Below are 26,765 nucleotides of genomic sequence, written 5' to 3' on the forward strand. Positions count from 1 at the left end.
CACACTAAATGGGTGTGTTATTATTTGTGCTATGACGCCATCTTTTGGACGAGTTTGCTCATTGCAGGTGCTGCAGTGTCCTTTCATTTAGTGCTTTCAATCGGAAGTAAAAGTGCCGTTCCATATTAGCCGTGCATAGCGGTTCTACTCGTTTGGATTCGCCTTTTATTACTCCAAGCAACGTTTGTATAACTAAAACTTACTTACTAAACCATGCCAAATGTAATGTCTGTAGGAGTTTGTAGAAGTTGCTTCCTAGCAGTTCCACTGTACACACGTCACCAAAGCCAGGCGTTTCAGTCTCTTCCAGTCCTTCTCTCCTCCCCTGCTCTCGGCCGCTTACTGTTAAAGACAACAGATGATTAGATTAACACGTACCACCTGTGAAATCTAATCACCTGTCAGCTGTGTCTCGCCGTCAGCACATGCCCCGCCCCCATCCGATGGTGCTCGTCCTCAGCACCATAGACAGAGGCCGTTGACCTTTGCTCCTGCATGCATATTTGTACGTGCCATTGTAATGTAATGAAGCCAGCGTCGTTAGCATAGCTAATATGCTTACACGTTTAAGAGTGTTTTTGTTAGTATTATTTACTTACAATTGCATTTTTTTGTACCGTTTCAGTTTGGTAAATTCACCAAAACGCCACAGTGGACTTATTGAGTCTGTTAAGCTGATTGGAGAGCTAGCTTCCGCAGCTAGTGGGTTTATGACGACTGTTTGGTTTGATTAGTTGTTTTACTGCCGTGTTAGACACAGTTTGGAAGCAATTAAGGTATTTAAACAAACATTTACAAAATATTTCTGTGTAAATAATTCATTTCACAACATATATGTCTGTGGCTTATAGCCCGGTGCGGCTAATATATTGAAAAATATTTTTTCTTTTAAAATTTAGTGTGTGTGGCCCGTGCGCTCTATCGTCCGCAAAATACTGTCAATTGGTCCAAGTTTGTTAGGGTTCAGGAGTTCAGTGGTGCCTCAGTTTTTGGTTGTCTCTCTTTTCGTAGGATTTTGGTTTTCGCCAAAATTTTGCCCCCGTTTTGTGTACTGTTTGTTATTGTAAGACCAAACTTTGTGTAACAAACTAGTCCCAATTAGCATTTAGTAGTTCTCACTCGTGCCATGGAATTGAGTGCCCAAACAAAAATCCCACATGTCTGTGACTCAGTCTCTGTGCTTCATTTATTGACTAATCCACCATGGGACCAAAGAAAGCTGCAAGTGCCAGCCATCACTTTGATAAATAAGGTGAGAAACACTATTGAATTCAAGAAATAACTTTTAGCAAAGTACAAAGGTGACGTCTGCATGGCTCGCTCTTCCTCCTGCTACGTTCTTTGCTGTCTTGATCAACATTTCTTCAATAAAGGTAAAAGTGATGTCAAATGTGTGTTGTAATTATTGTCTATACAATCTGTTAAAGGGGAACTTCACTTTTTATTTTTATTTTACCTATCGTTAACAATCATTATTGAAAGGCAAAACAACGGATGTATATTTTAATGCATTCTTACTCGTAAATAAACGTCTGCTTACAAAGGAGCCAATGGGAGGTCCTCTATTTTGCCCATAAAAAAGCCCTCTAAATAGCCATCCAAAAAGTGCCAAGAAAACTGCATTTACATTTTGTGACTTGAATATTAAGCAAGTATTGGTGATATTGTTAACATAAGCACAAACGCAGGCAAATTATTTATAGCAGTGCCGTGATCACAAGCTTGTGTGCCTATGTTAATGTCAGTGGCTGGTGAGTTGCTTTCTCGCCTCAGAGCTTATAAGAGTTCATTCTAGATCATAAATAATGCCTCTTACCTGGATAGTAGAAGGATGAAGACATAATCCGACAAGTTCATCAACTTTGGCATCCAATTTAGACCGGGTAATGCCGAGAAAGACCCAAAAAGTTGTTTGCTTGGTTCCATCCCCCTTTTTTCTTCGGGAGTATTCTGAGTCATTCTTCATCTAAATGGGAATATATGAACATCCTAGCAGTTGGCATCCTAATGACAGCAGACTTTGTACAGTAAGTGAAGTTGTACTATGTTTGTTGGCTCTCATTAAGTCTGCAGTGAGTAATAATCAGTGATGTTGTCGCAGGAAAAAGCAAACGTGATGCGTTTTTGAAATGAATGTTCCATTAGAGACAAGACAACGGCGAAATAGAGTGACTTTCAAAGGCTCCATTGTAAGCTGACTTTTGATAACATTTATTTACTAGTTACAATGCATAAAAAAAGAAAACATATGTGTCAGGTTCAAACACTGATGACATCTATTAAACAGGACAAGAAGCAAAGAATCAAACAGAGACAGAATTCAATTTGGCTCAATGAGGAGAAACGTGTACATCTGTACCCTTGTACAGTGTCATTACGCTCAGCCAAAAGATTGCACGCCTCCTTCTTTTATTTGGACCTTCCCTGACCACATGGCAACAGCTGCTTCCAAAGGGACGGGGTTGTAAACAGCCATCGCCTTCGTTTACAAAACAGTTCAAAAGAAAAATTTGGTTAAAAAAAGAGGTCGTAAAAGAGGTTCTTAAAAGAGTTTTAAAAAAAAGAGGTGTCTGGAACTTGGGCAGATCCTGCCTTATCTCCACTTTGTAGTTCTTGGGTTAAAACAATATATTTCTGTTGATTACAATACATGAAATAAACAGAAACACCTTCATGTTGCTTCCCCCCCTACACAGTGGAGTTTTACAAGCCTTCTTCTTGGTAGGTTCAAAGACAGCTTTTGTCTTCTTGCCGGGAACTCATTTCAACACAAAGTATTGTGATAATTTAGATACAATTATTCTAACAATATGTGTGCTTGTCCTACATAAGGATTATGAACTATAGGCAAAATTACCCCCAAAAAGTTTAGTTCCCTTTAAGTGTTCATATGTTTGGGTGTCTGGAATGAATTCATTGGTTTGTATGATTTGCTTTAGTTTTACAACATTTTGAAACTAATTACTAATGAAAACTTAGCTAGGTACCACAGTAATAGCAATCACCTTACAAAGAGACGACATCACCAGTCAACATGCTGGGCGTCTTTCATGCCCATTTGTGTTATCATTAATTTCATGGTCTTAAAGATGTCATAAAATACAAAACCCAAAACCAGTGAAGTAGGCACGTTGTGTAAATCGTAAATAAAAACAGAATACAATGATTTGCAAATCTTTTTCAACCTATATTCAATTGAATACACTGCAAAGACAAGATATTTAATGTTCAAACTGGTAAACTTTATTTTTTGCAAATATTAGCTCATTTGGAATTTGATGCCTGCAACATGTTTCAAAAAAGCTGGCACAAGTGGCAAAAAAGACTAAGAAAGTTGAGGAATGCTCATCAAAAACTTATTTTGAACATGCCACAGGTGAACAGGCTAATTAGGGATGGGTAATAAAATTATTGAACAGTTTAAGCACAACATTTCTCAACAAGCTATTGCAAGGAATTTAGGGATTTCACCATCCACAGTCCGTAATATCATCAAAAGATTCAGAGAATCTGGAGAAATCACTGCACGTAAGCGGCAAGGCGGAAAACCTTGAATGCCCGTGACCGTCGATCCCTCAGGCGGTACTGCATCAAAAACCGACATCGGTGTGTAAAGGATATCACCACATGGGCTCAGGAACACTTCAGAAAACCACTGTCCGTAACTACAGTTTGTCGCTTCATCTGTAAGTGCAAGTTAAAACTCTATTATGCAAAGCGAAAGCCATTTATCAACAACACCCAGAAACGCCGCCGGCTTTGCTGGGCCCGTGCTCATCTAAGATGGACTGATGCAAGGTCTGACGAGTCCACATTTCAAATTGTTTTTGGAAACTGGACGTCGTGTCCTTCGGACCAAAGAGGAAAAGAGCCTTCCGGACTGTTATAGGCAAGGCAAGGCAAGGCAAGGCAACTTTATTTGTATAGCGCTTTTCATACACAAGGCAGACTCAAAGTGCTTCACAGACAACAAAGTGAAATGAAAGAAAATAAAAGCAAAATTAAAATGCAGACAATAAAAATAAAAACAGTGCAGACGTTAAAAGTTAAAAGATTAAAAGATATAGGCGCAAAGTTCAAAAGCCAGCATCTGTGATGGTATGGGGGTGTATTAGTGCCCAAGGCATGGGTAACTTACTCATCTGTGAAGGCACCATTAATGCTGAAATGTACATACAGGTTTTGGAGCAACATATGTTGCCATCCAAGCAACGTCTTTGCCAAGCAACTTTCTGCACATGTTACAACAGCGTGGCTTCATAGTAAAAGAGTGCGGGTACTAGACTGGCCTGCCTGTAGTCCAGACCTGTCCCCCATTGAAAATGTGTGGCGCATTATGAAGCCTAAAATACCACAACGGAGACCCCGGACTGTTGAACAACTTAAGCTGTACATCAAGCAAGAATGGGAAAGAATTCCACCTGAAAACATTCAAACGTTTACTGAGTGTTGTTAAAAGGAAAGGCCATGTAACACAGTGGTAAAAATGCCCCTGTGCCAACTTTTTTGCAGTGTGTTGCCGCCATTAAATTCTAAGTTAATGATTATTTGCAAAACAAAATTAAGTTTCTCAGTTTGAACATTAAATATCTTGTCTTTGCAGTCTATTCAATTAAATATAAGTTGAAAAGAATTGGCAAATCATCTGTTTTTATTTAAGATTTACACAACATGCCCACTTCACTGGTTTTGGGTTTTGTATATATATATATATGGTATGTATGTGTATATATACTGTATACTGTGTATATATACTGTATACTGTGTGTGTGTGTGTGTGTATATATATATATGTATATATATATGTGTATATATATATGTATATATATATATATGTATATATATATATATGTGTATATATATATGTATATATATATATATGTATATATATATGTATATATATATATATATATATATATATATATATATATATATATACTGCATCATTTCAGCTGTGTTTATCTATGTATTAGGGTTGTCACAATATCAGAGTTTGAGTTGTCGATGCTGATACCTATGAATTTCCATGACTCTCTATACCAGTATATATATATATATATATATATATATATATATATATATATATATATATATATATATATATTATATATATATATATATATATATGTATATATATATATATATGTATATATATATATATATATATATATGTATATATATATATATATATATATATATGCTGATACCTATGAATTTCCATGACTCTCTATACCAGTATATATATATATATATATGTATATATGTATATATATATATATATATATATATATATATATATATATATATATATATATATATATATATATATATATATATATATATATATATATATATATATATGTATATATATATATATGTATATGTTATATATGTATATATATTTATGTATATATATATATGTATATATATATATATATGTATATATATATATATATATATATATATGTATATATGTATATATATACTGGTATAGAGAGTCATGGAAATTCATAGGTATCAGCATCGACAACTCAAACTCTGATATTGTGACAACCCTAATACATAGATAAACACAGCTGAGATTTAAACTGGGAGACAGACCACTAATAATTTGTGTTTCTGCTTACACTTGAATGTAGTTTCTCCTGCCTGCAAAAAAACAAAACATGTTTTATTTTGCCTGTCATGTGCTTTCTGATGGAAGGTGACAGCTGGTGCAGACAAAAATACCATTCGGGGATGCGACCCAACAAGGGAACGACAACTACCTTGGCATAACAGACCCTCCGCTGGTCTCCTTCTCACCCTGGGGAGGTAGTACAACCCTCAGAGGAAGTGAATGTATTTTTGGCAGTAGCAGCGGCCAAAGAGGCCAGAGCCTCAGATGAATGCGTGCGTGCGAACTTCATGAGAACTCACCACTTCGATTAGCTTAGTCCAGCCCTTTGCTACAGTTTTTCTTTCTCTCTGCTGTCATACTTTTTGCTTTGTACCACCTACACCATGACATTGGGGAACATGGAGACCGCTGAGCTGTGCGATGCGGGGAAGAAAGGTCGTGGTCTGAGGGCAGGCAGAGACCTCAATGCTGGGGAGGTGGTGTTTGCAGAGGCCAGCTTTGCTGCTGTGGTCTTTGACAGGTAGGAGGACCGTGTGACTGTTTTCACAGACAGAATCAAGTCTGAAAGTTGACTAAGTGAGCATGTTTTACCAACTTGGTTGCAGACGTCTTCCTCAGTCCCAAGGGAAACCTGACCTCGTTTCTAAATTCTCAACTTTCCTGACATCAGCAAATACAGACACGGTAGCTGACAAGTTGTCATGTGAACTTGAGCAGAACTTAATTTGAGAATTGCAATATCTGTCCTCTGACTTTTAATGTAAAAGGAGTGTTACATTTAAAGTATAACTGGAATATTGGCCTGTTGCTAACACCAGGCATGACACTTAAAGGAGATGTTTGAAACATTTACACAGATGCCTCGAGGGCGCTAACTTTCCAATGTATTTTACACAGTATATCCCGCCCTCTTACGGCTTGTCGTACGTAATGACGTAATTAGGTACGTATGTAACACAGTGTTGGGTTAGTTACTGAAAACCAGTGACTAGTTGCAGTTACTAGTTACTTTATTTCAAAAGTAACTCAGTTACTAACTCAGTTACTTACACCAAAAAGTAATGCGTAACTGTGAAAAGTAACTATCTAGTTACTTATATATATGTTTATTTTTTTCATTTTTTTTAAGGCCCCCTTTAAAGCCCTTTTAGCCTTCATTTCAGTACTGTTATTGCACTGGAGAATAATACAATCTCTTGATCAACTTGACATGCATTTGCATCACTGAACTCTGCTAAGCAATGTGGTCTACATACAACACACAAAAACAAAGATATGTTTCAAAGGGCCAATTTGTTTCAGGCCAGAACAAATTGACACAACTATTTTAAATAGCTGCAACATAACATACATAAGTAACAAACAGCATAATAACAACATAGCTGTAAACCAAGGAAGGCACACACTACATACACAAAGCCTAACCAGGCATTTTTTTCTCTCAAGGAATTCTGAAATAAAATCATATCTGAAGCCCAGAACACTCTACACATTTCCCCAGTTTTAGTTTAGAGATAAGGAAAGATTGGCCTGGCCCACTAGCATCCCTCTTTATGTTTGTGAACTTTATAGTCTATACATTTAGAGTGATGTGATAATCAAACACTCTAGAAGTCTAGAATGAAAGAGTATATAAGAGAATTGACAGAGTGTGTGTACCTTCAGTGCGCAGTGCCTCGTTAAAATCCAGCCGCTGTTGCTTAGGAGGTGAAGTGTGTCTCTCTTTACTAGCTTTGTCGAAGCATGTTGCTTTTGTAGCTGTTTCAGCAGATTTGAATTGCTAGGATAGGATCTTTGATCCAAGACAACTTACATTTAACTAAAATGTTATTTTCTTTGTGGTCGACAAAAGAAAAGTAGTGAGAATATCTCCATGTTAAGACACTCGGCTTCGGGCTTCGCCATGTCTTGTTAGTAACATACACACACAGCGCGCCTCTTCCTTGTCGCCTCTTCTGCAGCGCTCCAATAAAACACGCTCAGATCTTCTCAGTTTCTAGCCGATACTACATAAAAAATAACGTAAAATAACGCAGTGACGCATCATGTAGTAACGGTAACTGAGTTACTGAATATAAAAAATAACGCGTTAGATTACTATTTAGCGCCGAAAGTAACGGCGTTACAGTAACGCGTTACAAAGTAACGCGTTAGTCCCAACACTGGTAACACATGCATTAGCTTTAGGTGTTGTTAGCTAATAATAGCAATTTGGACAATTAGCGTTAGCTGTCATTGAAATCATAACAACAACATGACTGCAAATTGATGGTCGTTTCTAAGGACTGTTTTTGTACCGTATTTTCCGGACTATAAGGCGCACTTAAAATGTTTTTTTCCCCTCAAAACTCGACAGTGCGCCTTATAACCCGGTGCGCCTAATATACGGAATAATTCTGGTTTTGCTTACCGACCTCGAAGCCATTTTATTTGGTACATGTGTAATGATAAGTGTGAGCAGTAGATGGCAGTCAAACATAAGAGATACGTGTAGACTGCAATATGACTCAAGTAAACTACACCAACATTTTATATGTCCCATTGAAAATATAGAACATTACACACGGCGCTCAAAAATCTATCAAAATGTTTTAGTATGACTTTGGTAAGCTATGAAGCCGCACCGCTTGATGGATTGTTGGTGCATTAAACATACGAGTATTATTATGGCGTGCTTATAACAGTGGTCGGGAACCTTTTTGGCTGAGAGAGCCATGAAAGCCAAATATTTTTAAATTTATTTCCGTGAGAGCCATATAATATTTTTTAACACTGAATACAACTAAATATGTGCATTTTTAAGTAAGACCAACATTTTTCGTGTATAATACGTCTCTTATTCTTTTGAATAACATTGTTATTCTGAAGCTAACCAATAATAAATAAAATACTTTTTACCGTTAATGCGACTTCTTGAATAGGTCCGGTAGAAAACGCATGGGTGGATTAAAATGCATGAGAATGTTTTATATTTTGAACGTTATTTTTAACACTGTGATTACCAGTGAAATTATTATTCATTACTTATCATGTTAAGCAATGTCAGCTAAGGTTTATCTGAGAGCCAGATGCAGTCATCAAAAGAGCCACATCTGGCTCTCGAGCCATAGGTTCCCTACCCCTGGTTTATAAGGTAAGACATATTATCTGGAGTTTTGTTTTGCAATATTATGCAAATGCAACTTTTCTTGCCTTGTGGTACCTGCTGATCTGTATTTGGGATCTGCATAAATCCTGAAAAATTGAGCGCGTCCACCTTTGTAGTCCACCCACAAAACGGCGCATCCAGAAGCGACTGTCAGAAAGCAGCTCGACGATGGTCTGTAAAACATAATCTATGCAACATTTTGACCAAAGAACCAACATTACAATGCTGAAGAAACAAGTCCATGCCAGAAAACCAACAAATTTAGCTGAACTGCACCAATTTTGTCAAGAGGAGTCGTCAAAAATTCAACCAGAAGCTTGTGGATGGCTACCAAAAGCGCCTTATTGCAGTGAAACTTGCCAAGGGACATGTAACTAAATATTAACATTGCTGTATGTATACTTTTGACCCAGCAGATTTAGTCACATTTTTAGTAGACCCATAATAAATTCGTTAAAGAACCAAACTTCATGAATGTTTTTTGTGACAAACAAGTATGTGCTCCAATCACTCTATCACAAAAAATAAGAGCTGTAAAAATTATTGGAAACTCAAGACAGCCATGACATTATGTTCTTTACAAGTGTTGTTGACCACGACTGTATAGCTAACCTACTTAAAGTTCACAACCTTGTCAAATAATATGGAACCATGTATTAATGACAAAGATTATTATTTGATATGACATTATATTTGTGTCTTGATTTGCAGGTGGCAAAGGGAGATTTTTAGGAAAGAAAAATAAGTTTTGCAAGCACAGACATATTTTGAAAATAAAACTCGAGCGAAAAATAATGTTTGAGCGAATATAAATGTATTTTGTGCACAATACATTTGGTGTGTATTATTGATTTTTAGTAACTATAACAAGGTTCTGTGATTCTCTTTTATAAGCAAGGAAAATCCTTTTAAAGTCATTGTCTTTAATAGTTATTAAGTCGTTTATGGACAAATATGATAAGATGGTCGCTTTATTAGTTAGTTTTTAGATCAAATGTAATATGTAATACAACAATTAGCTTTGCAAACTCACTTGATGAGGTAGTCGGACATACATTATGTATACCCTCAGAAACATGCTAGAGACAATCCAGATAATGTTCCAAAAAGAGAAGTCTTCCTGGCCTTTCTTTTTGGAATCCATACGGTAACATCACACAGTAATACTCAGATAATATTTAAAACATGTTAAGTAATAGGGAATATACAAGTCTTCTGTAAAAGCTTCTATTCTCTTTAAATAATTCTAAATAACCTTTTGGCTCTAAAATAAAGCAATTGATGTTTTTTTTAATGAATCCTGTTGTAAATGTGTGTACTTTCAACTGTATTTGTAAATATTAAGTGAAATGGAATTTGTAATTACTAAAAATATATTTCCCTATTTTGGAATAGTTGTAATTTAGGCAAAAAAAATGAATCACAATAGCAGCAGTTTCAGCACTTTATTATTTTTTTACAGGTAAAAAAAAAATGTCTTTCAGATGATCAGCCATGTTATCTATTTCTTTTTGCTCTGTTGTCCTTTAAATTGTTTTGAGAGTCCATGTTCTCCTTGATTGTCCTAAACCAGGGGTCAGCAACCCAAAATATTGAAAGAGCCATATTGGACCAAAAATACAAAAAGCCGCAAAAAAATTAAAGCCATATAGAAGTGTTATAATGAAGGCAACACATGATGTAAGTGTCTATATTACCTATATTAGCCTACTATCAAAATGACTATGTGTTGCAGGCTGACGCAAATCTTCGTTGACAGAATTGTTGGAATGTAATATTTATTCTACACATTTTTACAACATTGGAAAAAATTTGTAAAATGTAGGCTTCTCAGAGGGTGAGATAACTCCTGGAAATTAATTACTTAGAATGGCCAAAAAGTATAGATGTGTGCGTGTCCAAGTTAAAGGAAACTGCAGGTTGTCCTCTAATGGATTTAGCACTCCACACAAGTCAATAACATCAACAAAGCTCACCTTTGTGCATTCACGCAAAGCATACAATGTTTGGTGGACAAAATGAGACAAAGAAAGAGTGGCATAAAACACATCTTTCTGTGGCAGCGTCGAAGAAAGTTGTATATGTAAACAAACTATGGTGAATTCAAAGACCGCCAAAATTAGTAAGGCAAAACGGCGCTCGCCAAATACTCCCATCAGTGAAGCATGTTTAATATAAACAGTGGGATTTCTAAAATTAGGTGTCATGTTTGTCCTCCTACAAAAAAACATATTAAAACAAAAAAAAAAATGTTTTCCCTCATCTTTTTACATTTTCATAAATTTTGGAAAAAGCTCCAGGGCAGCACTAAAGAGCCGCATGTGGCTCGAGAGCCACATGTTGCTGACCCGCGTCCTAAACAGAACAGCAGAGTAAACGTAAACACAAGATCACATTAACAGTGATTTATAAACATATGAATGTGAACATTTTCCAGTGAAATAGAAATGTACACAGCGTCTACAAACCATGATTAAAAAAAATGTACAAATAGTTAAAAAATATCAACTATTAGAGTCACACGTTAGTAAGACAAGAGTCAAGCTACTTAGGTATATAAATTTAAAGATGTAAGGTTTTTACTTCTAAACGTTAAAAAAAGCTCAGTGCACGAAGCTGTCTGCAATGGCTGAATATCTGAGAGTCTCTCTCGTATAGAGCTGTGTTTTTAAACTAGTGTGCCGTGAGATACAGTCTGGTGTGCCATGGGAGATTATCTAGTTTCACCTATTTGGGTTAAAAATATGTTTTGCAAACCAGTAATTATAGTCTGCAAATGATGTGTTGTTGAGTTTCTGTAAAGTCTGGAGATCGGCAGACTTACCACGTTATACTCTTCCATATCAGTAGGTGGCAGCCGGTAGCTAATTGCTTTGTAGATGTCGGAAACAGCGGGAGGCAGAGTGTAGGTAAAAAGGTGTCTAATGCTTAAACCAAAAATAAACAAAAGGTGAGTGCCCCTAAGAAAAGGCATTGAAGCTTAGGGAAGGCTATGCAGAACAAAACTAAAACTGAACTGGTTAACAAAGTAAACAAAAACAGAATGCTGGACGACAGCAAAGACTTACTGTGTAGCAAAGACAATGTACATCCGAACATGACATGACAATCAACAATGTCCCCACAAAGAAGGATAAAAACAACTGAAATATTCTTGATTGCTAAAACAAATTAGATGCGGGAAATATCGCTCAAAGGAAGACATGAAACTGGTACAGGAAAATACCAAAAAAAAGAGAAAAAGCCACCAAAATAGGAGTGCAAGACAAGAACTAAAACACTACACACAAGAAAACAGCAATAAACTCAAAATAAGTCAGGGTGTGATGTGACAGTACACCTACTTTGAGACAAGAGCTATATTGATGCATGCTTGGTTATGTCATGTCTGTGATTATGTTTTGTTTTAGTCATGTTCGGATTTGGTTTTGGACTTTTTGTGCACTTTTATTTGTCACCATAGCAACCATTAGTTTCACCTGGTTCACATTGTCATGTCACGCACCTGTTCACGGTTAGAGTCACGCACCTGTTTTCACTGATCATGTCACTATATAAGCTTTTCTGTTTCTGTTGTTCGTCCTGGCGACATCACATTCATGCTCCACATTTATGCTCTGCACCCTTTATGACCACGCTTCTTCATGCCATGTTCACAGTTCCTTGTCACGTAAGTTTTTGTTTAATGTTCATAGTTCTCCGCCATTGTGCGCGCCTTTTGTTTTCCTAGTCAAGTTTTTTACCTCCGCTGTGAGCGCCTTTTGTTTATACCCTTTTGAGTTTAAATATTAAAACATGTCCTCACCTGCACGTCATGTTAAGTTGCTTTGCACCACGGAAAAACAATCCACGCCAAGGACCAAGTCGTGACAGGTTATGCTTTAAAGTCATATCCAACAATTGCGACAACTTTTTACTGTCAACTGAGTTTTGTTTTTTAAAGATTTCTGCTGGTGGTGTGCCTCTGGATTTTTTCAATGCAAAAAATGTGCCTTGGCTCAAAAAAGGTTGAAAAACACTGGTATAGAGGAGCGAAGAGCACGGAGGTCGCTCGACATTACGATAGTCGAGGTCTCGTATTTTAACACATATTTATATCACTACTGTCCCCCTAGCTTTACATGTCTACTTTTAGATGTTTTAAATGAATAAATAAAGTTATACCCACATTAAAGTCGCTATTTCCGTTCCGTATAGCACCGCCATGTTGAAAATAGTATTTCAGAGCGATCTCATTGGAGAGCAAGCAGCCAATCAGAGCTTACATTCGTCCAGTTCTCTGAGTGGTTGCCTTTTAGACACAAATATAACGATATGTCAAAACTTGCGCAAGCGCACAGCAGAAATCTGAGCGTGTGTAGGGAAAAAAAGCTGAACTCGCAGAGGGGTGAGGTTGAGAGAGAGGAAGAAAGTGATCGGTCTGAGCGCTTGGTGCCAAGGTCTTAAGTATTTATCGTCTAACATGAGGAGGAGCATATGCACAGGAAGGAATGCTTATGTTATTTGGTGCCAGGTGTAAAAAAGAATGTGTCCATCAACAAATGTTAACCATACAATGAAATTGTTTATTGAATCGTTCATACATTATGTCAGGTTCAAACACTGATGACATCTATTAAACAAGACAAGAAGCAAGGAATTAAACAGACAGAATTCGATTTAGCTCAATTGAGGAGAAACGCGTAGACACTGTACGTCCCACGCTCTGACGAAAGATTGTACACCTCCTCTTTTATGTGGACTTTCCCTGATTACATGGCAACAGCTGTTTCTAAAGGGTCGGTGGTCGTAAACAGCCATCGCATTTGGTTACAAAACAGTTCAAAGAAAAGGTCGGTTCAAAGAAAAGGTCGTAAACAGCCGTTGCCCTCGGTCACAAAACAGTTAAAAGAAAAGGTGCCTGGAGGGGGGCCAGGCCCTGCCTCCTCTCCGCTTTGTAGATCTCGGGTCAAGACAAAATCTTCCTGTGACATACAATACATCAAAGAAACCGACACCTTCATGTCGCTTCTCATCCTACACAGTGGAGTTTTACAAGCCTTTTGCTTGGTAAGATCAAAGACAGCTTTTGTCTGCTCGCCGGGAACTCATTGAAACACAACGTTTTGTGATAACTTAAATACAATTATTCTGACACATTAAATCGAATCATATCAAATTGTTTATACACTAAATTAAATCGCATCACATCGTTCCGTTTTATCAATAAATCGATTTTGACTCACATCGCACCCTTGTATCGAGATGCGAATGAAATCGTCCACCACAAAGAGATTTACATCCTTAATTGGTAGAAATGTCTGGCAAATCCAATGTAAATTCAGATAGCGCTTTTTGAAAAGTACTTTTGAGCGTCTTCTTCTAGATTTGTTGCAGTGTTATTTTGTTGATGAAAAATGTTTGCCTTAGTTATCGTCAACAACCTATTTTCCCCTTTGTAAAATAGAACAATAACTAATCAAAACAAATGCACTTTGACTACAAAAATAATGACAAAATTAATTGACAATTTGGTCAATAAAAAACAGACAAACATTTTGACAAGAGACGAAATCCAATCATATTTAATTTCGTCTCAAGGCGGGTGGGACAAGTTGGGAACATATCCAATCACAGTTGCATGTGGGAGAGAGGCAGTGGGTAAATCACGAGGGGATCCAATCAGAACTACTGTCTTTGTGAGTGAGAAGACATATGGATGCACTTCACCTTTGCCACAGTAGACAACAAGACCCTGTGGCTCAATTTTCTCCTGTAAAAAACACAACTAACTTGACGCGCCATCTACAGGCGAATTGTTCGAACACCTATGCTAGAGTGTGAAGGCCAAAACTAATATATAGAAATTACTCTTGGTGAAAGATACATCTTGCGGATGCGCTGGGACACATCATCAGTGATTTTGTTTCCTGGGATCATCGGGGGTTTCAGGTCGTTCAACATCAGACCCCCTCAGCCCAGGCGACCCGGCAGGGGTGATCAATCCCCAGCCTCTGTCCCCGCAGCGTTTGACCACGGTTCTGACCTCTTAATCCAAAACCATCTTGTGGCTTTCACTGCGGCTTCCGTTGCGGATCTGTTAGCCTTCTGTTTTGCCTCCCAGACAAGTCTTAGCCGGGGTGAGCACTCTGCAGAGTGACCGCCCTGCGAATCCCAGACAGCCCACCTCCAGAGGCTCACATATTGTTTTCCAGCCTTGCCTCCTACGCTCTTCCTCCAGGTCCTGGTACTTGGCACGCTTCCTCTCATTGGTCTCGTCCAATGCGTTCTTCCCATGGCACAGTTAGCTCCAGAATAATCAGCTGCTTGGTGGAATCTGAGACAATGACCATGTCTGGGCGGAGCCTGGTTGATGTATTCCTAGAAGGGAACTTCAGTTGCCTGCCCAGGTCCACTTCCAGTTGCCAGTCGTTGGCTGAGGTGAGGAGGCCGGACTATGCCCGTGGTGGTATGTTGGGCTTCTCTCCAGCTCTGTAGAGTGCGATGGTCTTTGGCTTGTGGTGGCCTTTGCTGGTGTTGATGGCGGTGGCGATGCTGTCAGCGACTGCCCTAAGCACCTGGTTGTGACGCCAGCGATAGCACCCGTCTTCAAGAGCTTTTGGGCAGCTGCTGAGTGCGTGTACCAGGGAGCTCCGTCCTGAGCAGCGGGGGCAGGATTGTGTCACCGTTTTACCCCAGACATGGAGGTTTGCTGGGCTTGGGAGGACATCAGATCGGTAGGTTGGAGTTCAAATCCCAGCCGAGTCATACCAAAGACTATAAAAATGGGACCCATAACCTCCCTGCTTGGCACTCAGCAACAAAGGGTTGGAGTTGGGGGTTAAATCACCTAAAAAGATTCCCGGGCGCGGCGCCGCTGCTGCCCACTGCTGCCCACTGCTCCCCAAGGGGATGGGTCAAATGCAGAGGACAAATTTCACCACATCTAGTGTGTGTGTGACAATCATTGGTACTTTAATCTTAATCTTAATCTTAATCATACACAGCCTGGATTAAGAACCTGATTCGAGGGAAGTCTGCATACTGTACTGAACAACTGTACTGAATTAAAGTTACTAAGACGGTTACCAAAACGGTAGAGCAGAAGCAAGACCGCTTACTTTACCACTATTTTGTAGTCTATGGGCGACACTGCCCACATTTAATAAGCAATTGTCATTTTTCAGGGTAATACTCACAGAAAGGTTATATACACAACATACAAAAAGTTTTTCTTCATATGTCCATAATACATGCACACATCTATCCATGCACTTTACACTGGCATTGAGGGTATTTTTTATTTTGTCTCCTATTGATCAGTAACATTTTTATTTAGTCCTAATTGGCTAAATAAATAGTAGACTTACATGATAAAATGTGCACGTTATATTTTAACTTAGAGAAAATATGATTTCTCTTAAGTTATGCACTCCAAATTGCCGATAGTTTAAGTATACAACTATCCAAATAACGTCACACTTAATTTTTTACTCGACAAAATTTACTGCAATTTTAGTTGACTATAAAGTTGAGGAATTTAATGGCCTACTGAAACCCACTACTACCGAACACGCAGTCTGATAGTTTATATATCAATGATGAAATCTTAACATTGCAACACATGCCAATACGGCCGGGTTAACTTATAAAGTGCAATTTTAAATTTCCCGCCACACTTCCGGTTGAAAACGTGTAGATATGATGACGTATGCGCGTGACGTCAATCGTTGAACCGGAAGTATTGGTACCCCATTGAATCCAATACAAAAAAGCTCTGTTTTCATCTCAAAATTCCACAGTATTCTGGACATCTGTGTTGGTAAATCTTTTGCAATTTGTTTAATGAACAATGAAGACTGCAAAGAAGAAAGTTGTAGGTGGGATCGGTGTATTAGTGGCTGCCTGTAGCAACACAACCAGGAGGACTTTGACTTGGATAGCAGACGCGCTAGCCGACGCTAGCCGCCGACCGCACGGATGATCGGGTGAAGTCCTTCGTCCTTCCGTCGATCGCTGGAACGCAGGTGAGCACGGGTGTTGATGAGCAGATGAGGGCTGGCTGGCGTAGGTGGAGCGCTAATGTTTTTATCATAGCTCTGTGAGGTCCCGTTGCTAAGTTAGCTTCAATGGCGTCGTTAGCAACAGCATTGTTTGTTTTTTTTTATTTTATTTTATTTTATTTTTTTTTATTTTTTTGTCCTGTCCAGCTTCTCAGGCAAATCATATAGTAGATGTAGATGCCTATATCAGCTGTTCAGATTTACTTTACAAAAGAGAAGTGTATGATACTTCTCTTGTTGCCTTATTTGTATTTGACTTTATTAAATGTATTTATATTATCATTTGGTGCAGCCGGGCCGGAGCAGGACGAGATAGAAAGAGAAAAAAAGGAGGACAGAGGGGGAAATTGTGGGGATAAGAGGGGGATTAGACAGAGAGACAAAAACAACAACAGCAAACACAGCAACAACAACAACAACAACAGAGCAACATCAGCAAATACGACATGTACAAATATGATGGTAAAAGTAATAGCAAATAAGCAGTTAGTGAAAAAATAAAAAATACAGAAATGACAATGAGCATTATTTCACAAAAAATGGAGCAATACGAATACCAATAGAATTAGCGCTATTGATAATGAACAATACCAATACTTTACCGTTATTATCAACAATACAGTTGTTCAAATGCAACAATACATATACGTAATGATAACTTGAGATATGAAAGAATGCAGAAAAAAGGAGGGGAAGAAAGAAGCAACCTACATTAACCTTGTAGATTGTTATAGTAACAATAGGTTAAGCTTTGTCAGTGTGCCATGTGTTATACCCAGTTTACCCTAGGACAACAACATTAATATATGTTTGATGAAACGTGATTATGTGCATGAGTGTATGTGTGCATATGTACTTTTATGTGTACAGTATGTGTATATGTGTGATTGTACAGTGAATGTATATGTACAGTATGTGTATGCGTGTGTTTGTACAGTGAATGTATATGTACAGTATGTGTATGTGTGTGTGTGTTTGTACAGTGAATGTATATGTACAGTATGTGTATACAGTATGTGTGTTTGTACAGTGAATGTATATGTACAGTGTGTGTATATGTGTTTGTACAGTGAGTGTATATTTACAGTAAGTGTAAATGTATGTTTGTACAGTGAATGTATATGTACAGTGTCAGGACTAGGTTCTCGGGTTGTGTTTCTCCAGAAGGCAATGGAAAATTGGCGCGTGCAAGACGTGAATTTAAATACATGATTTATTTTTAACACTAATAAACTAAAAAAAGGAAGCAAACAAATGGCGCGCACAAAGGCGGAAATACAAACTTGACTAAGAAACAAAAGACATGCACGTGGGCACAAAAACTATGAACAAAGAAACAAAAACACTAACTGTGGTCTTAATAAACAAAACTTACTTGGCATGAGAAAAAACATGAAAAAGAGCAGCATGGATCATCAGAGTGACAGGAGTGTGAATGTGTGAGGACGCCAGGACGAACAACAGAAACAGACAGATTTAAATAGTGACGTGATCAGTGAAAACAGGTGCGTGACAAGACAGGTGAACACTAATGGGTGACCATGGAAACCAAACCAAACAAGGACGTGCAACCAGGAACTAAAAAGAGTCCAAAAAACAAACACATGGCCAAAACAAAAACATGAACAGACATGACAGAACCCACCCCCTTACGGACAGATCCCAGATGTCCAAAAAACAAAACACAAAACAGGATCAAGAGTCATGGGAGGGCGGGAGGGGGACATGGCGGTGGGTCGCCAGGCCAAGTGGCCCCGAATCCACCGAGGCATAGTCATGTGGCGGCAGCGAGTGGAACGCCGCCACCACAGGCGAGGTGGGCGACCCGGGAAGGGCCACATGCGTGGCCGACGAAGAGGTGGGCGCACTTGGCGTGGCGGACGACCAGGTAGTGGCCACAACCGTGGCAGGCGAGGAGGCAGGCGCGTCGTCGTCATTGCAGGCGTTGAAGCCGCAGATGACGCAGGTGCGGGTGCAGCAGACGAAGCAGGCGGCGAAGCTTGGCGTGGCACTTCGGGTGGCGAAGCTTGGTCTTGGCCGCTTGGAGGGTCTTGGCTGCTTGGAGGGTCTTGGCGAGGGTCTGGGTCTTGGTCTTGGCGAGGGTCTTGGTCCTGGTCTTGGCGAGGGTGGTCTTGGACTTGGTCTTGGTCTTGGCATGGTTGGTCTTGGACATGGTCTTGGCATGGTGGGTCTTGGTCTTGGCTTGGACTTGGGGGATCTTGGTCTTGGCTTGGACTTGGGGGATCTTGGTCTTGGCTTGGACTTGGGGGATCTTGGTCTTGGCTTGGACTTGGGGGATCTTGGTCTTGGCTAAATTCGGATTCTTAATCAAAAGAGAAGTATTGAGGCATATTTGCTTCCAGAATTCTGGGTCAAAGCTTGTGGATACGTCTGAGTGCCATTTGGAAGTTGGGATACTTATTGTGTTATCTATTTTTGATAAGAGAGCATATAATTTGGATAAAGCTTTGGGGGCAGATGTTTTGAAGAATTTAACGGTCGTAGGATTACTTTCCCATGTTGTTTTGTTGAATCTTGCGCTAATTACAGATTTGATTTGTATGTATTCTAGGAATTTATTAGGATTGATTGCATATTGTGTTATTAAACTTTTAAAAGAGATAAAACTGTTTGCATTGATGATATCCCCAAGTCATCTGACTCCCTTATCACACCATGTTGGAAAGTTCAATGGCTTCTTGTTTAAAAGAAAATCAGGATTATTCCAAATAGGCGTAAATTGACAGGGAGTGAGCGGGGACCCAGTTATTTTCAAAAACTCCCACCAAGCTGTTAAGGTAGTGCGTATATTAATACTTTTAAAGCAGTTGTGTTTCCGGAGAATTTGGCTAATAAAGGGCAGGTTAGAAATTGGGATCTCCTGGCTAAGTGATTGTTCAATCTCTAACCATAAACTATCCAATAAAGTGGGATTGATCCATTTTAATATATATTGTAGTTTATTTGCAAGGAAGTAATAGGAAAAGTTTGGGAGTTCTAGACCCCCATATTCTTTGGGTTTTTGTAAAGTTTTAAGGCTGATTCGTGCTGGTTTACTCTTCCAAAGAAACTGATGGATGTGTGAGTCTAGTGATTTAAACCAGATTTGAGAAGGTTTGGTTGGAATCATTGAGAAGAGATAATTAACCCTAGGCAAGACCATCATTTTCACGGTAGAAACCCTTCCCATAAGTGAGATTGGCAGTGTTTTCCAAGGCGCCAGATCATCCTCAATCGATTTTAAGATTGGGGAGTAATTCAAGCGATTCAGATCTGACAATGTGGAGGAAATATTGATTCCCAGGTACTTAATGTTCCCTTTATGCAGTGGAATCGATGAGGTGCTCTGAAAGTCAAAATTAATTGGTAACACAGTAGATTTGGACCAGTTGATGGAGTAATCTGAAATAAAACTGAATTTATTGATAAGTGAGATTGTATCTTGAAGAGAAGAATGTGGATTTTGTAAGAAAAGTAATACATCATCAGCATAAAGGCTTATTTTATGATGAACGGTTGCGGTATGGGTGCCTTTAATATTTGCATGCTGTCGAATTGCGGTTGCAAGAGGTTCAATAAATATAGCAAACAGTGACGGAGAAAGTGGACACCCTTGCCTTGTGCCCCTCATAAGATTAAACCTTGGGGAGATTTGGCTGTTCGTTCTAACCGAAGCTGTAGGGAAACTATATAGGACCTTGATCCATTCTATAAATGAGTCTCCAGATCCATTCTATAAATGAGTCTCCAAATCCAAATTTCTGTAGAGTAGCTATAAGAAAATTACAATTCACTCTATCAAATGCTTTTTCAGCATCTAATGAAACAACAGCTGTTTTTAGATTATGAATAACAGAATAGTCTATCACATTGAGTAGACGGCGAACATTGTTGGACAATTGTCTCTCTTTGATGAAACCTGTTTGATCAGAATGTACTATATATGGAGTGACTTTTTCTAATCTTTGAGATAATTCTTTGCAGATAATTTTAAGATCAGCATTAATCAGGGAGATTGGCCGGTAACTGTATGGAAGTGTTGGGTCTTTATCAGGTTTTAGCAAGAGACTGATCGTGGCAGAGTTCATATTTGGAGGAAGGAATGAGTTTTCTTTCATCTCTAAAGCCATTTCCGTAAATATCGGAGCTAGCAGTGACCAGAATGTTTTGTAGAACTCCACAGGGAACCCATCAGGCCCTAGTGCTTTATTGTTTGGCATCTGTTGAAGAGCATCGTGAAGTTCATCTACAGAAATAGCAAGATCTAAATTTGATACCTGCCTTGTATTTAATTTAGGTAAGTCTATACCATTGAGAAATGTCTCAATGTCTGAAAGAGATGGCTCAATCTGGGGTGTATACAAGTTTCACATCTCGGATACTATATCCTCTTGAAAATGAGAGTCGAGAACGCGAAATGGACATTCACAGTGACTTTTATCTCCACGACAATACATCGTTGACGCACTTTAGCTATGGAGCTAATGTGATAGCATCGGGCTCAAATGAAGATAGAAACAAAATTTTAAAAAACCCTGACTGGAAGGATAGACAGAAGATCAGCAATACTATTAAATCATGAACATGTAAATACACGGTTAATAATTTCCAGCTTGGCGAAGCTTAACAATTGAAGCTAACTTAGCTACGGAGCTAACGTGATAGCATCAAGCTCAAATGCAGATAGAAACAAAATTTTAAAAAACCCTGACTGGAAGGATAGACAGAAGATCAACAATACTATTAAACCATGAACATGTAAATACACGGTTAATAATTTCCAGCTTGGCGAAGCTTAACAATTGAAGCTAACTTAGCTACGGAGCTAACGTGATAGCATCAGGCTCAAATGCAGATAGAAACAAAATTTAAAAAAAAAACCTGACTGGAAGGATAGGCAGAAGATCAACAATACTATTAAACCATGAACATGTAAATACACGGTTAATAATTTCCAGCTTGGCGAAGCTTAACAATTGAAGCTAACTTAGCTACGGAGCTAACGTGATAGCATCAAGCTCAAATGCAGATAGAAACAAAATTTTAAAAAACCCTGACTGGAAGGATAGACAGAAGATCAACAATACTATTAAACCATGAACATGTAAATACACGGTTAATAATTTCCAGCTTGGCGAAGCTTAACAATTGAAGCTAACTTAGCTACGGAGCTAACGTGATAGCATCAGGCTCAAATGCAGATAGAAACAAAATTTAAAAAACAACCTGACTGGAAGGATAGGCAGAAGATCAACAATACTATTAAACCATGAACATGTAAATACACGGTTAATAATTTCCAGCTTGGCGAAGCTTAACAATTGAAGCTAACTTAGCTACGGAGCTAACGTGATAGCATCAGGCTCAAATGCAGATAGAAACAAAATTTAAAAAAAAAACCTGACTGGAAGGATAGGCAGAAGATCAACAATACTATTAAACCATGAACATGTAAATACACGGTTAATAATTTCCAGCTTGGCGAAGCTTAACAATTGAAGCTAACTTAGCTACGGAGCTAACGTGATAGCATCAAGCTCAAATGCAGATAGAAACAAAATTTTAAAAAACCTTGACTGGAAGGATAGACAGAAGATCAACAATACTATTAAACCATGAACATGTAAATACACGGTTAATAATTTCCAGCTTGGCGAAGCTTAACAATTGAAGCTAACTTAGCTACGGAGCTAACGTGATAGCATCAGGCTCAAATGCAGATAGAAACAAAATTTAAAAAACAACCTGACTGGAAGGATAGGCAGAAGATCAACAATACTATTAAACCATGAACATGTAAATACACGGTTAATAATTTCCAGCTTGGCGAAGCTTAACAATTGAAGCTAACTTAGCTACGGAGCTAACGTGATAGCATCAGGCTCAAATGCAGATAGAAACAATTAAAAAAAAAACCTGACTGGAAGGATAGGCAGAAGATCAACAATACTATTAAACCATGAACATGTAAATACACGGTTAATAATTTCCAGCTTGGCGAAGCTTAACAATTGAAGCTAACTAAGGAGCGGCGGCGGGCGTTGTAGCATTCGACGACACCCCGGCCACCATCAGAGTCGGCAAGAAACATATTTCCCCAAAGTTACGTACGTGACACGCACATAGCGACACGCACGTACGGGCAAGCGATCAAATGTTTGGAAGCCAAAGCTGTACTCACGGTAGTGCGTCTGCTATCCAGCTCAAACACAACACAACCTCCTGATTGTGTTGCTGTAGTGCGCCGCTAATACACCGATCGCACCTACAACTTTCTTATTTGCAGTCTCCATTGTCCATTAAACAAATTGCAAAAGATTCACCAACACAGATGTCCAGAATACTGTGGAATTGTTCGATGAAAACAGAGCAGTTTGTATGGTGACACATTGGGTACGAATACTTCCGTTGCCGTCGTGACGTCACGCACATACGTCATCATACATAGACGTTTCCAACCGGAAGTTTAGCGGGAAATTTAAAATTGCACTTTATAAGTTAACCCGGCCGTATTGGCATGTGTTGCAATGTTAAGATTTCATCATTGATATATAAACTATCAGACTGCGTGGTCGGTAGTAGTGGGTTTCAGTAGGCCTTCAAGTATTACCACTGACTGAGACTCACGGTGACTCCCAGTCACTCTGGACCGATCTATATTTGGATTAAATACTAAGTTGAGGTCCCCTCCTAGAATCAAACAGTGGTTTGAGTGAGGAGAAAGTGAAGAGAAGAAAGTGTGAAAAAAGGAGGGGTCATCAACATTTGGACCATAAATGTTGGCGATACATGAGTTTCTCCCATCAACAGAAATATTAAGAATGATGTATCTTCCCTCTATGTCAGTAATGGAGTTATGGAATGTAAAGTTGACCTTTCTACTAATGAGAATGGCTACGCCTCTCAGTTTGGAGCTGTAACTAGCAAAGTATGTGTGTGAGTATTGCGATGAATGCAGTTTTGAGGTATCGGACTTGGAGAGGTGAGTCTCTTGTAGTAAAGCAATGTCTGCTTGCATACTCTTCAAATGATTAAGAATTTTTTTTTTTTTTTCCTTTGACCCGACCCCACGCACATTCCAAGTGACAAACTGCACAGTGGACATACTAAACTAGACTGTAACTAAGTGTGTGGATTATGTGTGTACTTTATGTGTAAATAATGCATGTCTGTATCTAAATGTAAGCCTATCATGCATATATGTAGGTGTGTATAGTGTGTATAGTTGTGTATGTATTAGCTGTGAGTGTAAATGCTGATGACGACAATGGGACACACAACAGGTGGAGAAATAGAAAGAGAAAAACAAAACAAAAAACATAAAAGAAAAGAAGAGAGTGGTGGATTAAACAGGTAGTGAAATAAGTGACATAAAAAGTCAAACAAAAAAGTAAAACAGTAAACATGTTGGTTTACCGAAAGAGAGAGAGCGAATGGTGTTTACGTGAGCGCTATAATGACGCGCAGGTGTATTGTGAGCAAGAGGGGGAAAAAAAGAGAGGGATTGAAGCATAATGAAATAACAAAAGAAAAAAAAAATACAACATTTACCGTGTTTCAGACGCTAATAATTCAGTGGCCTAGTGGTTAGAGTGTCCGCCCTGAGATCGGTAGGTTGTGAGTTCAAACCCCGGCCGGGTCATACCAAAGACTATAAAAATGGGACCCATTACCTCCCTGCTTGGCACTCAGCATCAAGGGTTGGAATTGGGGGTTAAATCACCAAAAATGATTCCCGGGCGCGGCTACGCTGCTGCCCACTGCTCCCCTCACCTCCCAGGGGGTGATCAAGGGGATGGGTCAAATGCAGAGGACAAATTTCACCACACCTAGTGTGTGTGTGACAATCATTGGTACTTTTAATACAGCCACGGCGTGGCTTCCGGATCACGGTAAAGTTGGCCATTGATGAAAAGTTTATCCACCGTGATGACTGCACGGCATCCTTCGGTGATAAACTTCTTGCGAAGCGGAAACAGATGGCGGCGTCTGTCGAGAATTTCCTTTGGAAACTGATCGTTGATGCAGAAGTTGGATCCTTTCAGCTCTCGGCCCTGGTTCCTCACTCGCTCCTTCTGCTTGGAAGTGCTCGAATTTGGCTACGATGGGTCTCGGCCTCCTGTTCTCCGGCTTTTTGGCTCCAAGCCGGTGGACGCGATGGAAGGTGATGTTCCTGATGGTGTCTGCTGGAAGCTTGAGCTGGTGTTCCATGAAGGACTTGATGGTTTCCTCGGGATCTTCCTCTGTCTTTTCCGGTATTCCCGCGAAGACCAGATTGTCCCTCATGCTTCTCGCCTGGAGGTCCAGCATCGTCTCCTTCATGCTCCTGTTGTCCCGGGTGAGTTGCGTCACTCCGTCGGTGAGGGATTTAACGGACTCAGGAAGAGCGGCGTTCTCCTTGGCGAGAGAAATGACCTGCTGTTGTCCGAATTCCCAGCATTGTTAAGCTTTGCCAAGCTGGGAATTATTAACCGTGTAGTTACATGTCCATGGTTTAATAGTATTGTTGATCTTCTGTCTATCCTTCCAGTCAGGGATTTATTTATTTTGTTTCCATCTGCATTTGAGCCCGATGCTATCACGTTAGCTCAGTACCTAAAGAGCTTCGCCGATGTATTGTCGTGGAGATAAAAGTCACTGTGAATGTCCATTTCGCGTTCTCGACTCTCATTTTCAAGAGGATATAGTATCCCAGGTGGTTTAAAATACAAATCCGTGATCCACAATAGAAAAAGGAGAAAGTGTGGAATCCAATTAACCCTTGTACCTAAGTTACGGTCAGAGCGAAAAAAGATACGTCCTGCACTGCACTGTAGTCCTTCACTCTCACGTTCCTCATCCACAAATCTTTCATCCTCGCTCAAATTAATGGGGTAATCGTCGCTTTCTCGGTCCGAATCTCTCTCGCTGCATTGTAATCAATGGGAAAATGTGAGGAGTCCTTCCTCCGGTAACGTCACGCTACTTCCGGTATAGGCAAGGCTTTTTTTTATCAGCGACCAAAAGTTGCGACCTTTATCGTCGTTGTTCTCTACTAAATCCTTTCAGCAAAAATATGGCAATATCGCGAAATGATCAAGTATGACACATAGAATGGATCTGCTATCCCCGTTTAAATTAAAAAAAATAATTTCAGTAGGCCTTTAAATAATGTTATAATGCTCACCATTAATGCAACTTCTGGTGCTGTACGGATTTGCTGATGGCTTTGTAGTCTGGTTGGTACTTAGTGAGGTTAAGCTTCATGCAGGCCTTGAGGCTTTCATCCGTTAAACGTGATCGTAGGTTGGACTTGATGTTTTTAAGATGTGAAAATGACTGCTCACATGAATACGTAGTTCCAAACATGGTCAATACAGCAATACTCACACTCAGTGTGTCGTATGTAACAGGAAGCGCGTTCCAAGTTTTGATAATCAGCTGGTCTTCGGGTTGAAGTTTTTTCATTTGTATCCACATGTGCTTGCTCGCCAACTCCGCTTTCTGTCGTGCGATTCTTTCCAAATCTTCATTCAGTGACTTGAACTTATTCACCCCCATGTCTGAGGCCTTCAGGTCAGCCACTTCTGCTTCAAAATCTCTGAGGGAGACATCAGGAATGTAACTCAGGTCGGCTGTGTTCAGTGAACACTCGTTTGGATCGGTGATGAACTTAAAAAGACGAGTGTGCTCACAAAATGTTGTCATTGCAAATTAGACATACTGCAGAACCTGCTCTCTCCACAAAGGCGAATTCTTCGGTCCATTCGTCCTGAAATGTACGATACTCCTCATCTTTTTTTCTTTTTGCCATTTTCTTCGTCGAAGGGTTAGCTTTGAGCTAATGACCACGCAGACTGATTCAAAAGGGGGCGTTTACCTGTTTACCCAGCAACGCCCAACGTTGGTTATTATCATCCAATTAAAATAATGGACAATTGCTCCTGCAGCCAACTGCAGCCCTGAACAATACATG

General features: G+C 39.3%; 1 protein-coding gene across 1 annotated transcript in view; it reads left to right on the forward strand.

Moving 5' to 3' along the window:
* The first annotated feature begins 5,865 nt into the window (after positions 1–5,865).
* Positions 5,866–26,765, forward strand: part of smyd1a (SET and MYND domain containing 1a) — a 55,189-nt gene continuing 34,289 nt past the window's right edge. Inside the window, 1 exon segment of the mRNA XM_062031386.1 lies at positions 5,866–6,140. Coding sequence (XP_061887370.1) covers positions 6,004–6,140 — 137 coding nt within the window. The 5' untranslated portion in view covers positions 5,866–6,003.

Source organism: Entelurus aequoreus, linkage group LG21 (assembly GCF_033978785.1).
Source record: "Entelurus aequoreus isolate RoL-2023_Sb linkage group LG21, RoL_Eaeq_v1.1, whole genome shotgun sequence".
NCBI classification, from domain to species: domain Eukaryota; kingdom Metazoa; phylum Chordata; class Actinopteri; order Syngnathiformes; family Syngnathidae; genus Entelurus; species Entelurus aequoreus.